The sequence below is a fragment of the Oncorhynchus masou genome, chromosome 32, assembly GCF_036934945.1.
Source record: "Oncorhynchus masou masou isolate Uvic2021 chromosome 32, UVic_Omas_1.1, whole genome shotgun sequence".
In the NCBI taxonomy this organism is placed as follows: domain Eukaryota; kingdom Metazoa; phylum Chordata; class Actinopteri; order Salmoniformes; family Salmonidae; genus Oncorhynchus; species Oncorhynchus masou.
In genome coordinates, this window is record NC_088243.1 from 60,615,790 (window position 1) to 60,634,487 (window position 18,698).

At 42.0% G+C, this 18,698-nt stretch overlaps 1 protein-coding gene across 1 annotated transcript in view; it reads left to right on the top strand.

Moving 5' to 3' along the window:
* LOC135526377 (alpha-1,3-mannosyl-glycoprotein 4-beta-N-acetylglucosaminyltransferase B-like) overlaps positions 1 to 18,698 on the top strand; it is a 33,867-nt gene that overhangs the window by 7,853 nt on the left and 7,316 nt on the right. Inside the window, exons 3-11 of the mRNA XM_064954708.1 lie at positions 2,644 to 2,775; positions 3,142 to 3,275; positions 13,363 to 13,409; positions 13,601 to 13,714; positions 13,869 to 13,944; positions 14,037 to 14,151; positions 16,158 to 16,288; positions 16,439 to 16,546; positions 17,427 to 17,620. Coding sequence (XP_064810780.1) covers positions 2,644 to 2,775; positions 3,142 to 3,275; positions 13,363 to 13,409; positions 13,601 to 13,714; positions 13,869 to 13,944; positions 14,037 to 14,151; positions 16,158 to 16,288; positions 16,439 to 16,546; positions 17,427 to 17,620 — 1,051 coding nt within the window. The remainder of the gene's footprint in view (positions 1 to 2,643; positions 2,776 to 3,141; positions 3,276 to 13,362; positions 13,410 to 13,600; positions 13,715 to 13,868; positions 13,945 to 14,036; positions 14,152 to 16,157; positions 16,289 to 16,438; positions 16,547 to 17,426; positions 17,621 to 18,698) is intronic.

An 18,698-nucleotide genomic window follows, 5' to 3' on the forward strand; every position in this document is an offset into this window, starting at 1 on the left:
TGGGCACACACAGGTTGAATCAACGTTGTTTCCACGTCATTTTAATTCAATTATGTTGAACCAACAGAATATACAGTACAAGGAAAAAGTTTGGACACACCTACTCATTCCAGGGTTTTTCTTTATTTTTACTATTTTCTACATTGTAGAAAAATTGTGAAGACATCAAAACTATGAAATAACACATGAAATCATGTAGTAACCAAAAGAGTGTTAAACAAATCAATATATATATATATATTTTTGAGATTCTTCTTGCCACTTTCTCAACCAGCTTTTTTTTAATGTAATTATTTTATTTTTATTTAACCTTTATTTAATTAGGCAAGTCAGTTAAGAACAAATTCTTATTTACAATGACGGCCTACCAAAAGGCAAAAGGCCTCCTGCGGGGACGGGAGCCTGGGATTAGAAAAATAAATACAGTATAGATATAGGACAAAACACACATCACAACAAGAGATACATAACACCACATAAAGAGAGACCTAAAGACAACAACATAACAAGGCAGAAACACATGACAACACAGCATGGTAGCAACACAATATGGTAGTAGCACAAAAACATGGTACAAACATTATTGGGCAAAGTCAACAGCACAAAGGTTAAGAAAGTGGAGACAACAATACATCCTACAAAGCGGCCACAACTGTCAGTAATAGTGTCCATGATTGAGTCTTTGAATGAAGAGATTGAGATAAAACTGTCCAGTTTGAGTGTTTGTTGCAGCTCTTCCAGTTGCTAGCTGCAGCGAACTGAAAAGAGTAGCAACCCAGGGATGTGTGTGCTTTGGGGACCTTTAACAGTATGTGACTGGCAGAACGGGTGTTGTATGTGGAGGATGAGGGCTGCAGTAGGTATCTCAGATATGAGGGAGTGAGGCCTAAGAGGGTTTAATAAATAAGCATCATCCAGTGTGTCTTGCGACGGGTATACAGAGATGACCAGTTTACAGAGGAGTATATTGTTCTGTGATGTGTCCTATAAGGAGCTTTGGTGGCAAATCTGATGGCCGAATGGAAAAGAACATCTAGCCGCTTGAGACCACCCTTACCTGCCGATCTATAAATTATATCTCCGAAATCTAGCATGGGTAGGATGGTCATCTGAATCTGGGTTAGTTTGGCAGCTGGGGTGAAAGATGAGCGATTACGATAGAGGAAACCAAGTCTCGATTTAACTTTAGCCTGCAGCTTTGATATGTGCTGAGAGAAGAACAGTGTACCGTCTTGCCATACTCCCAAGTACTTGTATGCAGTGACTACCTAAAGCTCTAAACACCTGTGTGAAGAGGGGCATTCTTCTTACCAAACCACATGACCTTTGTTTTGGAAGATGTTCAGAACAAGGTTAAGGGTAGAGAAAGCTTGTTTGACACTAAGAAAGCTTTGTTGTAGAGCATTTAACACAAAATAAGGGGCGGGGCCAGCTGAGTATAAGACTGTATCATCTGCATATAAATGGATGAGAGAGCTTCCTACTGCCTGAGCTATGTTGTTGATGTAAATTGAGAAGAGCGTGGGGCCTAGGATTGAGCCTTGGGGTACTCCCTTGGTGACAGGCAGTGGCTGAGACAGCAGATTTTCTGACTTTACACACTGCACTCTTTGAGAGAGGAGTTAGCAAACCAGGCCAAAGACCCCTCAGAGACACCAATACTCCTTAGCCGGCCGACAAGAATTGAATGGTTCATGCGGTAGTCACCTGGAATGCATTTCAATTAACAGGCGTGCCTTGTTAAAAGTTAAATTGTGGAATTTCTTTCCTTCTTAATGCTTTTGAGCCAATCCGTTGTGTTGTGACAAAGTAGGGTTGGTATCCAGAACATAGCCCTAATTTGTAAAATACAATATTATGGCAAGAACAGCTCATATAAGCAAAGAGAAACAACAGTCCTTCATTACTTTTAGACATGAAAAGTAATCCGGAATATTTCAAGAACTTTGGGGGTCTTTTAAAGACCATACTTGGGGGATATTTAGGGCAGTGTCAATAATGTACCAGTGCTTTCTGATAATGTCCTTAAATACATTCCCCAATGGTGAATTCCAAGAGCTCTTCCTGAGTCCCTGTATAGATCAGGAAAATATCATCCAAATATGAGGAGAATATTGGAGAGAAATGGGTTAAGGTCTGGATTCAGCACCACCTGTTTTTCAATCATTCCTAGATACAGGTTAGCATAATTAGGAGCCATAGTACTCCTTATCGCTGTCCCTTTGGTCTGGAAGAAAAAGTCTCCTCTGAAGAGAAAATAGTTGGAGGTTAGTACCAGTTCAGTCAAGTCCACAGTACAATTGGTGCTGAGGAGAGCATTAAGGGGACATTCATTAAGGTAGAACTTGAGGGCCTTAGATCTTAATGGATACATGCTTTAGAACAATGGTGGAATCTTCCCGATTTCTCTCCCTCTCTCTCTCTCTCTCTCGCTCTCTCTCTCTCTCTCTCTCTCTCTCTCTCTCTCTCTCTCTCTCTCTCTCTCTCTCTCTCTCACTCTCTCACCCCCTCTCTCACCCCCTCTCGCTGCACTTTTGAGAAGTCAAGATAAAACTGTAAGCAGTGTCAACAAAGCTACATGATTGTTTTATGTCTGACCATTACTTGTGTGTTTGGTTTGGTTTTTGGTGATGTGGAGTGTAGAAGGACCGATAAAGAGAAATCTCAGTCTGCTGTCCTCCAGACTGCCCAACGCCTACCTCTACCTGCCCCACTTACGGGATCACCCAGACAGCCTGATTCCTAACGTGGTCCTGGGACAAGGCCGAACTGGAGGTGAGCGACGAGTCATGTAAAAATGTCTCTGGGTAAACATGTCCTCTTTGACAAACCAGAGGGGTGTTAAAGTGAGAGGCTACAAAGCTTGGTGTGGTTTGCTAGTGTCAGTCTGTACTGTGGCCCGCAGCCTGTAACCCCTATCCTGCCACCTCACCCACCCTGCTCAGTGTTGACTTTATTCCAGTGAATGGTTTACTTTAATGTGTGTGTGTGTGTGTGTGTGTGTGTGTGTGTGTGTGTGTGTGTGTGTGTGTGTGTGTGTGTGTGTGTGTGTGTGTGTGTGTGTGTGTGTGTGTGTGTGTGTGTGTGTGTGTGTGTGTGTGTGTGCGTGCGTGCGTGCGTGCGTACGTGCGTGTGTGTCAGTGTCCCTGGTATTGGGGATCCCTACAGTGAAGCGTCAGAAGCAGAGCTACCTGGTTAGCACCCTGAACTCCCTCCTCTACGACCTTTCACCTTCTGAACGGAACGACATCGTCATCATCATCTTTGTTGCCGAGGTAACCTGCTCAGATACCCTGATAAGAGTGTATAGAAACACATGGGATGGTCTTAGCCAATCAAACTGCTTTTAAAACAAAACACTTGACAGTAACAATAGGCCCACATCATGTCACTTAAAGTGTCTTTTTTAGATGGTTATCATAAAAATAATTTACTTTTTAGATGGGGTAATGTAGCTTGAGGTGGGAAGACTAGGGTCTGGTCTCTGCCTCGGGTCAAATCGACCTATTGTTATTAACGCAGAATATCGACTGATTATGATGAAAAAAATGTAGTGATTCATTTTCAAGGAAAGACCTGCTAAACCTGTTGTGTGAACGTGCCTTTCAGAAGCCTAGGTACAGTATGTATGTTATCACACTACACACCTAAACTACAGGAATGGACGAGCACATTACGAGAAATGCCTGTTCTAGATTCCCAGTTAAGTAACTCATTCTAAAGACCTCAGATCAAACTATGTAGCCCAAAAGCATATGTATATCTAAGTACATGGCTCTTATATAGCCCTCAAATTCAGATTTGTACTTTGAAGCCAGTTGCATTGCTTTTCTTCCATTCTTCCCTTCTAATCAGGGACTGATTTAGACCTGGCACACCAGGTGGTTGCAATTAATTACCAGGTTGAACAGAAGACCAGCAGTAGTCTGGACCTCATAGGGTAGGATTTGAATACTTCTGGTATATAGTGGGCGCAAAAAACAAATGGTCATCTTGCTAGCCAGGACACACTCATATTCACAATTTCACTAATATCATTCAAATCAATAAATCATAGCACGTTTTTTGGGCTCATTCAGTAGTTTTTACCTGATTTAGGTCTAATCATGTTGAAAAATATTGTTAATAGTACCATTAATATTCCTAAAACATAAGTAGAAAAGTATACTGTTGCTGCTTCCTGTCTTCATGTATATAGACTGAAATCTACTGTAATCAATAGCGTGTGCATATTAATCTGTCACATCGATATTGTATGAAAATCAATGGAACCAGGACAATTTGCTGCCGTTACATGTGCCCATAGCCCTCCTCTGAAAGACAAACCACAACGAACTTGCGTATACTACATAAACAGTATAACTCTTGATACATAAACCTGTAGTAGCCATTTGTCAACTCATGTCCTTGTGGGACAGTGTTTATAGTAGATATGGACTATACGAAAAAGGACACACTTTTGACTGGATCATTTTTAACAAATCATCTCTCCACAGGAAGTTCTAAATAGTGACATGGATTGCCTCTCATTTGAGTGACAGCTTGACTGTCCAATCCATGTATTTGTTTGTGGCTAGCAGCTCTCATAAAGAGAGCACCCTGAATTTTGAAGTCCTGCGATGGACAGGCGTGTATGATATAATCAACAGTACCAAACCAAAGATATGAATCTGTTTTAATGCAAGCAATTTACTACTTAGGAGTACTTAGGAGGTATTTTCACACCCCTTGAATTTCCCCGACATTTTGTTGTGTTACATCCTGAATTTAAAAGGAATTAATTTCAGATTCTGTGTCACTGGCATAGACACGATTTAATAAAAAATGAAAAGCTGAAATGTCTTGAGTCAATAAGTATTCAACCCTTTTGTTATGGCAAGTCTAAAGATGGTCAGGAGCACAAATTGCTTAACAAGTCACATAATAATTTGCATGGCCTCACTCTGTGGATTAATAGTGCTTAACATTAATTTTTAAATGACTACCTCATCTCTGTACTGCACACATACAATTATCTTTAAGGTCCCTCAGTCGTGCAGTGAATTTCAAACATGGATTCAACCATAAAGACCAGGGAGGTTTTCCAATGCCTTGCAAAGAAGAGCACTTATTGGTAGATAGGTGATTACAATTTTTTTAAAGCAGAAATTGAGTTTCCCTTTGAGCATGGTGAAGTTATTAATTACACTTTGGATGATGTATCGATACACCCAGTCACTACAAAGATACAGGCGTCCTTCCTAACTCAGTTGCCAGTGAGGAAGAAAACCGCTCATTGATTTCACCATAAGGCCAATGGTGACTGTGATAGACTGTGATAGGAGGAAACTGAGAATGGATAAACAACATTGTAGTTACACCACGATACTAACCTAACCTAAATGAATGCATCCTGTTTGCAATAAGGCACTAAAGTAACTCTGCAAACCATTGATTCTACTGCACACACACACCCCTCTAGTAACATTACGTCATGTTTCATCTACATTGATTCTACGGCACACACACACCCCTCTAGTAACATTACGTCATGTTTCATCTACATTGATTCTACTCCACACACACCCCTCTAGTAACATTACGTCATGTTTCATCTACATTGATTCTACTCCACACACACCCCTCTAGTAACATTACCTCATGTTTCATCTACATTGATTCTACTGTACACACACCCCTCTAGTAACATTACGTCATGTTTCATCTACATTGATTCTACGGCACACACACACCCCTCTAGTAACATTACCTCATGTTTCATCTACATTGATTCTACTCCACACACACCCCTCTAGTAACATTACGTCATGTTTCATCTACATTGATTCTACTCCACACACACCCCTCTAGTAACATTACGTCATGTTTCATCTACATTGATTCTACTGCACACACACACCCCTCTAGTAACATTACGTCATGTTTCATCTACATTGATTCTACTGCACACACACACCCCTCTAGTAACATTACGTCATGTTTCATCTACATTGATTCTACTGCACACACACCCCTCTAGTAACATTACGTCATGTTTCATCTACATTGATTCTACTCCACACACACCCCTCTAGTAACATTACGTCATGTTTCATCTACATTGATTCTACTCCACACACACCCCTCTAGTAACATTACATCATGTTTCATCTACATTGATTCTACTGCACACACACCCCTCTAGTAACATTACGTCATGTTTCATCTACATTGATTCTACTGCACACACACCCTTCTAGTAACATTACGTCATGTTTCATCTACATTGATTCTACTGCACACACACCCCTCTAGTAACATTACGTCATGTTTCATCTACATTGATTCTACTGCACACACACCCCTCTAGTAACATTACGTCATGTTTCATCTACATTGATTCTACTGCACACACCCCTCTAGTAACATTACGTCATGTTTCATCTACATTGATTCTACTGCACACACACCCCTCTAGTAACATTACGTCATGTTTCATCTACATTGATTCTACTCCACACACACCCCTCTAGTAACATTACGTCATGTTTCATCTACATTGATTCTACTCCACACACACCCCTCTAGTAACATTACGTCATGTTTCATCTACATTGATTCTACTGCACACACACCCCTCTAGTAACATTACGTCATGTTTCATCTACATTGATTCTACTCCACACACACCCTCTAGTAACATTACGTCATGTTTCATCTACATTGATTCTACTCCACACACACCCCTCTAGTAACATTACGTCATGTTTCATCTACATTGATTCTACTCCACACACACCCCTCTAGTAACATTACGTCATGTTTCATCTACATTGATTCTACTCCACACACACCCCTCTAGTAACATTACGTCATGTTTCATCTACATTGATTCTACTCCACACACACCCCTCTAGTAACATTACGTCATGTTTCATCTACATTGATTCTACTCCACACACACCCCTCTAGTAACATTACGTCATGTTTCATCTACATTGATTCTACTCCACACACACCCCTCTAGTAACATTGTCATGTTTCATCTACATTGATTCTACTCCACACACACCCCTCTAGTAACATTACGTCATGTTTCATCTACATTGATTCTACTCACACACACCCCTCTAGTAACATTACATCATGTTTCATCTACATTGATTCTACTCCACACACACCCCTCTAGTAACATTACGTCATGTTTCATCTACATTGATTCTACTCCACACACACCCCTCTAGTAACATTACGTCATGTTTCATCTACATTGATTCTACTCCACACACACCCCTCTAGTAACATTACGTCATGTTTCATCTACATTGATTCTACTCCACACACACCCTCTAGTAACATTACGTCATGTTTCATCTACATTGATTCTACTCCACACACACCCCTCTAGTAACATTACGTCATGTTTCATCTACATTGATTCTACTCCACACACACACCCCTCTAGTAACATTACGTCATGTTTCATCTACATTGATTCTACTCACACACACCCCTCTAGTAACATTACGTCATGTTTCATCTACATTGATTCTACTCCACACACACCCCTCTAGTAACATTACGTCATGTTTCATCTACATTGATTCTACTCCACACACACCCCTCTAGTAACATTACGTCATGTTTCATCTACATTGATTCTACTCCACACACACCCCTCTAGTAACATTACGTCATGTTTCATCTACATTGATTCTACTCCACACACACCCCTCTAGTAACATTACGTCATGTTTCATCTACATTGATTCTACTCCACACACACCCCTCTAGTAACATTACGTCATGTTTCATCTACATTGATTCTACTCCACACACACCCCTCTAGTAACATTACGTCATGTTTCATCTACATTGATTCTACTCCACACACACCCCTCTAGTAACATTACGTCATGTTTCATCTACATTGATTCTACTCCACACACACCCCTCTAGTAACATTACGTCATGTTTCATCTACATTGATTCTACTCCACACACACCCCTCTAGTAACATTACGTCATGTTTCATCTACATTGATTCTACTCCACACACACCCCTCTAGTAACATTACGTCATGTTTCATCTACATTGATTCTACTCCACACACACCCCTCTAGTAACATTACGTCATGTTTCATCTACATTGATTCTACTCCACACACACCCCTCTAGTAACATTACGTCATGTTTCATCTACATTGATTCTACTCCACACACACACCCCTCTAGTAACATTACGTCATGTTTCATCTACATTGATTCTACTCCACACACACCCCTCTAGTAACATTACGTCATGTTTCATCTACATTGATTCTACTCCACACACACCCCTCTAGTAACATTACGTCATGTTTCATCTACATTGATTCTACTCCACACACACCCCTCTAGTAACATTACGTCATGTTTCATCTACATTGATTCTACTCCACACACACCCCTCTAGTAACATTACGTCATGTTTCATCTACATTGATTCTACTCCACACACACCCCTCTAGTAACATTACGTCATGTTTCATCTACATTGATTCTACTCCACACACACCCCTCTAGTAACATTACGTCATGTTTCATCTACATTGATTCTACTCCACACACACCCCTCTAGTAACATTACGTCATGTTTCATCTACATTGATTCTACTCCACACACACCCCTCTAGTAACATTACGTCATGTTTCATCTACATTGATTCTACTCCACACACACACCCCTCTAGTAACATTACGTCATGTTTCATCTACATTGATTCTACTCCACACACACCCCTCTAGTAACATTACGTCATGTTTCATCTACATTGATTCTACTCCACACACACCCTCTAGTAACATTACGTCATGTTTCATCTACATTGATTCTACTCCACACACACCCCTCTAGTAACATTACGTCATGTTTCATCTACATTGATTCTACTCCACACACACCCCTCTAGTAACATTACGTCATGTTTCATCTACATTGATTCTACTCCACACACACCCTCTAGTAACATTACGTCATGTTTCATCTACATTGATTCTACTCCACACACACCCCTCTAGTAACATTACGTCATGTTTCATCTACATTGATTCTACTCCATACACACCCCTCTAGTAACATTACGTCATGTTTCATCTACATTGATTCTACTCCACACACACACCCCTCTAGTAACATTACGTCATGTTTCATCTACATTGATTCTACTCCACACACACCCCTCTAGTAACATTACGTCATGTTTCATCTACATTGATTCTACTCCACACACACCCCTCTAGTAACATTACGTCATGTTTCATCTACATTGATTCTACTCCACACACACCCCTCTAGTAACATTACGTCATGTTTCATCTACATTGATTCTACTCCACACACACCCCTCTAGTAACATTACGTCATGTTTCATCTACATTGATTCTACTCCACACACACCCCTCTAGTAACATTACGTCATGTTTCATCTACATTGATTCTACTCCACACACACCCCTCTAGTAACATTACGTCATGTTTCATCTACATTGATTCTACTCCACACACACACCCCTCTAGTAACATTACGTCATGTTTCATCTACATTGATTCTACTCCACACACCCCTCTAGTAACATTACGTCATGTTTCATCTACATTGATTCTACTCCACACACACCCCTCTAGTAACATTACGTCATGTTTCATCTACATTGATTCTACTCCACACACACCCCTCTAGTAACATTACGTCATGTTTCATCTACATTGATTCTACTCCACACACACCCCTCTAGTAACATTACGTCATGTTTCATCTACATTGATTCTACTCCACACACACCCCTCTAGTAACATTACGTCATGTTTCATCTACATTGATTCTACTCCACACACACCCCTCTAGTAACATTACGTCATGTTTCATCTACATTGATTCTACTCCACACACACCCCTCTAGTAACATTACGTCATGTTTCATCTACATTGATTCTACTCCACACACACCCCTCTAGTAACATTACGTCATGTTTCATCTACATTGATTCTACTCCACACACACACCCCTCTAGTAACATTACGTCATGTTTCATCTACATTGATTCTACTCCACACACACCCCTCTAGTAACATTACGTCATGTTTCATCTACATTGATTCTACTCCACACACCCCTCTAGTAACATTACGTCATGTTTCATCTACATTGATTCTACTCCACACACACCCCTCTAGTAACATTACGTCATGTTTCATCTACATTGATTCTACTCCACACACACACCCCTCTAGTAACATTACGTCATGTTTCATCTACATTGATTCTACTCCACACACACCCCTCTAGTAACATTACGTCATGTTTCATCTACATTGATTCTACTCCACACACACCCCTCTAGTAACATTACGTCATGTTTCATCTACATTGATTCTACTCACACACACCCCTCTAGTAACATTACGTCATGTTTCATCTACATTGATTCTACTCCACACACACCCCTCTAGTAACATTACGTCATGTTTCATCTACATTGATTCTACTCCACACACACCCCTCTAGTAACATTACGTCATGTTTCATCTACATTGATTCTACTCCACACACACCCCTCTAGTAACATTACGTCATGTTTCATCTACATTGATTCTACTCCACACACACCCCTCTAGTAACATTACGTCATGTTTCATCTACATTGATTCTACTCCACACACACCCCTCTAGTAACATTACGTCATGTTTCATCTACATTGATTCTACTCCACACACACCCCTCTAGTAACATTACGTCATGTTTCATCTACATTGATTCTACTCCACACACACCCCTCTAGTAACATTACGTCATGTTTCATCTACATTGATTCTACTCCACACACACCCCTCTAGTAACATTACGTCATGTTTCATCTACATTGATTCTACTCCACACACACCCCTCTAGTAACATTACGTCATGTTTCATCTACATTGATTCTACTCCACACACACCCCTCTAGTAACATTACGTCATGTTTCATCTACATTGATTCTACTCCACACACACCCCTCTAGTAACATTACGTCATGTTTCATCTACATTGATTCTACTCCACACACACCCCTCTAGTAACATTACGTCATGTTTCATCTACATTGATTCTACTCCACACACACCCCTCTAGTAACATTACGTCATGTTTCATCTACATTGATTCTACTCCACACACACCCCTCTAGTAACATTACGTCATGTTTCATCTACATTGATTCTACTCCACACACACCCCTCTAGTAACATTACGTCATGTTTCATCTACATTGATTCTACTCCACACACACCCTCTAGTAACATTACGTCATGTTTCATCTACATTGATTCTACTCCACACACACCCCTCTAGTAACATTACGTCATGTTTCATCTACATTGATTCTACTCCACACACACCCCTCTAGTAACATTACGTCATGTTTCATCTACATTGATTCTACTCCACACACACCCCTCTAGTAACATTACGTCATGTTTCATCTACATTGATTCTACTCCACACACACCCCTCTAGTAACATTACGTCATGTTTCATCTACATTGATTCTACTCCACACACACACCCCTCTAGTAACATTACGTCATGTTTCATCTACATTGATTCTACTCCACACACACCCCTCTAGTAACATTACGTCATGTTTCATCTACATTGATTCTACTCCACACACACCCCTCTAGTAACATTACGTCATGTTTCATCTACATTGATTCTACTCCACACACACCCCTCTAGTAACATTACGTCATGTTTCATCTACATTGATTCTACTCCACACACACCCCTCTAGTAACATTACGTCATGTTTCATCTACATTGATTCTACTCCACACACACCCCTCTAGTAACATTACGTCATGTTTCATCTACATTGATTCTACTCCACACACACCCCTCTAGTAACATTACGTCATGTTTCATCTACATTGATTCTACTCCACACACACCCCTCTAGTAACATTACGTCATGTTTCATCTACATTGATTCTACTCCACACACACCCCTCTAGTAACATTACGTCATGTTTCATCTACATTGATTCTACTCCACACACACCCCTCTAGTAACATTACGTCATGTTTCATCTACATTGATTCTACTCCACACACACCCCTCTAGTAACATTACGTCATGTTTCATCTACATTGATTCTACTCCACACACACCCCTCTAGTAACATTACGTCATGTTTCATCTACATTGATTCTACTCCACACACACCCCTCTAGTAACATTACGTCATGTTTCATCTACATTGATTCTACTCCACACACACCCCTCTAGTAACATTACGTCATGTTTCATCTACATTGATTCTACTCCACACACACCCCTCTAGTAACATTACGTCATGTTTCATCTACATTGATTCTACTCCACACACACCCCTCTAGTAACATTACGTCATGTTTCATCTACATTGATTCTACTCCACACACACCCCTCTAGTAACATTACGTCATGTTTCATCTACATTGATTCTACTCCACACACACCCCTCTAGTAACATTACGTCATGTTTCATCTACATTGATTCTACTCCACACACACCCCTCTAGTAACATTACGTCATGTTTCATCTACATTGATTCTACTGCACACACACCCCTCTAGTAACATTACGTCATGTTTCATCTACATTGATTCTACTCCACACACACCCCTCTAGTAACATTACGTCATGTTTCATCTACATTGATTCTACTGCACACACACCCCTCTAGTAACATTACGTCATGTTTCATCTACATTGATTCTACTCCACACACACCCCTCTAGTAACATTACGTCATGTTTCATCTACATTGATTCTACTGCACACACACCCCTCTAGTAACATTACGTCATGTTTCATCTACATTGATTCTACTCCACACACCCCTCTAGTAACATTACCTCATGTTTCATCTACATTGATTCTACTCCACACACACCCCTCTAGTAACATTACGTCATGTTTCATCTACATTGATTCTACTCCACACACACCCCTCTAGTAACATTACGTCATGTTTCATCTACATTGATTCTACTCCACACACACCCCTCTAGTAACATTACGTCATGTTTCATCTACATTGATTCTACTGCACACACACCCCTCTAGTAACATTACGTCATGTTTCATCTACATTGATTCTACTCCACACACACCCCTCTAGTAACATTACGTCATGTTTCATCTACATTGATTCTACTCCACACACACCCCTCTAGTAACATTACGTCATGTTTCATCTACATTGATTCTACTCCACACACACACCCCTCTAGTAACATTACGTCATGTTTCAGGTTGTCTTTCACTGGATTTCCTCTTCTCATTTATTTCCCTTCTCTCTGTATCTTTATTTCAGACGGATGCAGAATACGTCAACAGTGTAGCAGAACTCCTAGAGAAGAAGTGAGACGTTTTGGTCGTTTGTGATTGTAATTTGACTGTTGTTGGCTATGTTTTGTCATTTGACTGTTGTTGGCTGTGTTTTGAAGTAAAAAAATGTTTTGCTGTGTTTTTTTGTAGTTTGACTGTGTTTTGTAGTTGGTCTGTTTATTCACTGTGTTTTGTAGTTCACCTGTGGTTGTGTGTGGCTGTAGTTTTCCTAAGGATGTGCACTCAGGCCTGTTGGAGGTAGTGTCCCCTTCTCAGTACTTCTACCCCAACTTCAGCAGACTCAGGGAAACCTTCGGAGACTCCAAGGAGAGAGTCAAGTAAGAAACGGACTCATGCACAACCTAACACAGTCCAACACATACAGATGCGTGGTCTTACAATCATGGAGGGGGGGGGAGAGAAAAAAACTGAAATCGAAGTCTAACATCATGTGCACCTGCAGTTAGTGGTTTGTGTTGTGGTTGTTTTCAGATGGCGCACAAAGCAGAACTTGGATTATAGCTTCCTGATGCTCTACGCCCAGGAGAAGGGAACCTATTATGTACAGGTGGGGTCAGAGTTCCACCTCTCTGATTGGTCAGTCAGTCTGAAATCATATTCATGTATTAACACATCCTCATTAAAAATGTGTGTTGTCAGTTGGAGGATGACATCGTGGCTAATCCTGGTTACTCTCAGACCATGAAAACATACGTCACAAAGCTGGCCACCGATGACTGGATGTTCCTGGAGTTCTCTCAGCTCGGCTTCATCGGTGAGTCTATGCTCTTCTGCGAAAGTGTCTGTTCTCAGGACTTCTGGAAAAGGAGGGTGTAGTTAGTAGTAAGACAACTGTAGGAACTAAAGCAGATGAACACACTTTATTTAGTACCTTTATTTAATGAGGGAAGTTACTGACTCTCACAGATGAGAGTACATACACATGTATGTGGATACAATAGACTTATGACTCTCCCTTCCTGGACAGATACAAGGCACTCCCTTCGGCAAATCGGGTCACACACACCACCTGCTCCTTCCCACTTATAGGCAGAAACTTAATCAGGAAACACCCATGGTAAGGACTGTTCAACGTTGGTCTGATCAATCGGAATCTATGCTTCAAGACCGTTTTGATCACGCGGACTGGGAAATGTACCGGGTCACCTCTGTGAATAGTATTGACGTATACACTGACTTGGTGACCAGGTTCATCAGGAAGTGCATAGAGGATGTTGTTCCTACTGTGACAATTATAACTTGGATAGATGGCAGCATCTTCCTACTGTGACGATTAGAACAAAAACAGTGAATAGATGGCAGCATTCACGCAAAATTGTAAAACGTGAATCACCGTTTTTAACCACTGCAAGGTGACTGGGAACATGGACGTGTACAAACAGACCGGCTATGACCTCAATAAGACAATCAAGAAGCAAAACGACAGTACAGGGGTAAAGTAGAGTCGTAACGGTTCAGACACAAGACACATGTGGCAGGGACTCCAGACAATCATGGATCATAAAGGGAAAGACAAGCTTCTTTGCCCGCTTCGAGGAAAACAACAGAGCCACCGAAGTGAGCCCCAGCAAGTGGTGAAGGTAGGAAACAACGCCTATGCCATGCTGATCCGCAACACTTAGGCCCCACCATGTTGTGTGCTCAGCTCCCAGCTCCCTGTTCACCAATGACTGCATGGCTATGCACGTCTCCAACTCAGTGATCAAGTTTGCTGATGACACAGTGGTTGGCCTGATTACCAACAACAAAGAGACAGCCTATAGTGAGGAGGTGAGAGCCCTGGCAGAGTGGTGCCAGGAAAATTACCTCAACGTCAACAAAACGAAGGAGCTTATAGTGGACTACAGGAGACAGCAGAGAGAGCACGCATCCAAAATCTTTATGTTCCTCAGCGTGCACATCACTGAGGACCTGAAATGGTCCCTTCACACCGACAGCGTGGTGAAGAAGGCGCAACAGTGTCTCTTCAACCTCAGGAGAAATTTGGCTTGGCCCCTAAGACCCTCACGAACTTCTACAGATGCACCATCGAGAGCATTCTGTCTGGCTGTATCACTGCCTGGTAAAGCCCAACACATCACTGGGGGCACACTGCCTGCCCTACCAGGACATCTACAGCACCTGGTGTCACAGGAAGGCCAAGAAGATCGTTAACGACCTCAGCCACCCGAGCCACGAGCGGTTCACACCACTACCATCTAATGTGGAGACATTACAGGTGCATCAAAGCTGCGACAGAGAGACTGAGAAACAGCTTCTATCTCCAGGTTATCAGCCTACTAAACAGTCACCACTAGCCGGCCTCCGCCCGGTACCCTGCCCTGAACCTTAGCCACTGTTCTAGCCGGCTACCGGCCGGTACTCTACCCTGCACCTTAGAGACTGCTGCCCTATGTACATAGATAGTCATTGAACACTGACCACTTTAATAATGTTTACATACTGTTTTACCTAATTCATATGTATATACTGTTATAGTCATGGCTCATTATATTCCCGACTTTGACATTGCTCGTTCTGATATTTCTTAATTTCTTGTTGTTTTTTTTAACTTTTTGGATTATGTGTGGAGTGTTATTGTATTGCTAGATATTACTGCACCGTTGGAGCTAGATATTACTGCACCTGCGATAGCATCTTTAAATCTGTGTATGTGACCAATACACTTTTATAGACTCTTTTTCACTTTGGTTATTCTCCCCACAATGTCTTAGGTAATTTTACTTTATTTATTATGTGTGTGTTTTATATCTTTGTCAGGCAAGATGTTCCGAGCCAGTGATCTACCAATGATAGCAGAATTCTTTCTGATGTTCTACAAAGACAAGCCCATTGATTGGCTGCTGGACCACATCCTGTGGGTGAAGGCTTGTAACCCAGAAAAAGATGCTGTGAGTTGTGCACAACAAAAGTATTTTGCTCAAGAGAATAAAATGAAAATTATTATATAATGTCCAAACTCATCAAACTTGAGTTTGTGAGTGAACTATTCCTTTATTCAATTGAGAGTTGATGGGTTTTTCATATTTTGTCCCGTCCAGAAAGACTGCAACCTGCAGAAGGGCCTGCTCAAGCTGAGATATAAACCCTCTCTGTTTCAACATGTAGGCCTTCACTCCTCTCTGCCTGGGAAGCTACAGAAACTGAAAGTAAGCACTTTCTCCCTCTCTCTCTCTTAACCCCCCCTTCTCTCTCTCTTATCCCCTCTCTCTCTCTCTCTCTTAACCCCCCCTTCTCTCTCTCTTAACCCCTCTCTCTTAACCCCTCTCTCTCTCTCTCTTAACCCCCCTTCTCTCTCTCTCTTAACCCCCTCTCTCTCTTAACCCCCCTTCTCTCTCTCTTAACCCTCTCTCTCTCTCTTAACCCCTCTCTCTCTCTCTTAACACCTCTCTCTCTCTCTCTTAACCCCCCTTCTCTCTCTCTTAACCCCTCTCTCTCTCTCTTAACCCCTCTCTCTCTCTCTCTTAACCCCCCCTTCTCGCTCTCTTAACCCCTCTCTCTCTCTCTTAACCCCTCTCTCTCTCTCTTAACCCCTCTCTCTCTCTCTCTTAACCCCCTCTCTCTCTTAACCCCCCTTCTCTCTCTCTTAACCCCTCTCTCTCTCTCTCTTAACCCCTCTCTCTCTCTCTTAACCCCCCCTCTCTCTCTTAACCTCTCTCTCTCTTAACCCCCTCTCTCTCTTAACCCCCCCCCTCTCTCTCTCTCTCTCTCTCTCTCTTAACCCCTCTCTCTCTTAACCCCCCTCTCTCTCTCTCGCTCTCTCTCTCTCTTAACCCCTCTCTCTCTCTTAACCCCTCTCTCTCTCTCTCTCTTAACTCCTCTCTCTCTCTTAACCCCTCTCTCTCTCTCGTTCTCTTTTAACCCCTCTCTCTCTCTCTTAACCCCTCTCATTCTCTCTGTCTCTCTCTGTCTCTCTCTCTCTCCCCCCTTTCTCTCTCCATCCCTCTTGTACTACCCCCTCTCTGGTGTGTGTTTGTGCAGGATAAAGACATATAGCGGAAGTTATAATTAAAGTGTCTGTTTGTCCAGGATAAGGACTTTGGGAAGGTGCCACTATTCACAGCCCACACCAACCCTCCTGCAGAGCTGAGCAGTAGTCTGAAGCACTACCAGCAGCACACCCTGGAGAGGGCTTACAATGGCCAGGACTTCTTCTGGGGCCTGACCCCTACCGCCAAGGACTTCATACTGCTCAGCTTCCCACAGCCACGCACTGTCAACCGGTCAGTGGACACCACAGGTGGCCGGTGACACCTCAATTGGGGAGGACGGGCTCATAGTAATGGCTGGAATGGTATCGAACAAATCAAACATGTTTTCCATACCAGTCCGTTCCAGCCATTATTATGAGCTGTCCTCCCCTCCGCAGCCTCCTATGTCGAACACACACACACACAGGAATTAAAACACCAACCACAGGTCACATTTTAAATATTGCCTACTTGACGCTGATCCCAGTTCCACCTGTGTACCTGCTTGTATAAAGGTTGTGGAACAGACTTTGTGGGTTGTCACTGTGTTTTCCATTTGTCACAGTCATTATCAAGATGGAATCCAGTGGGTCATGTTTGCCCTGCCCTAATACCACAGAGCAGTGTTTCCTAACCCTCTAGACTAACACGTTTGGCCATGTGTGATCGTCATCAACACACTGTGATTAGACACGCAGTGAGTATCTTCATGAGCATGTTCAAAGGCAGGAGAATAATACCACCCTGCATCCCACTGCTAGATTGCTTCTGAGCTAAGCAGGGTTGGTCCTGGTCAGTCCCTGAATCGGAGACCAGATGTTGCTGGAAGTGGTGTTGGAGGGCCAGTAAGTGGTCTAAAACTTTAAAAAAATATCCCAATGCCCCAGGGCAGTGATGGGAGACATTGCCCTGTGTAGGGTGCTGTCTTTCGGATGGGACGTTAAACGGGTGTCCTGACTCTCTGTGGTCACTAAAGATCCCATGGCACTTATCATAAGAGTAGGGGTGTTAATCCCGGTGTCCTGGCTAAATTCCTAATCTGGTTTTCATACCATCATGGCCACCTAGTCATCCCCAGTTTACAATTGGTTTCTTTCACCCCCCCCCCCCTTCAACTATTCCCCAGGTCGTTGCTGTAATTGAGAATGTGTTCTCAGTTAATTTAAAATAAGGGTTAAAACAATAGAGATTAAGGTAATGACTTGACATTTAAAAGGGGCAATTTAGTGTAAAGCTCTACATTTCAGTGGGATGATTTAAAGCATGAGAGAGATATATGACAGAGGGATACTCTTTGTTGGCCAAACCAACTGGTAATAAATAGGTGATT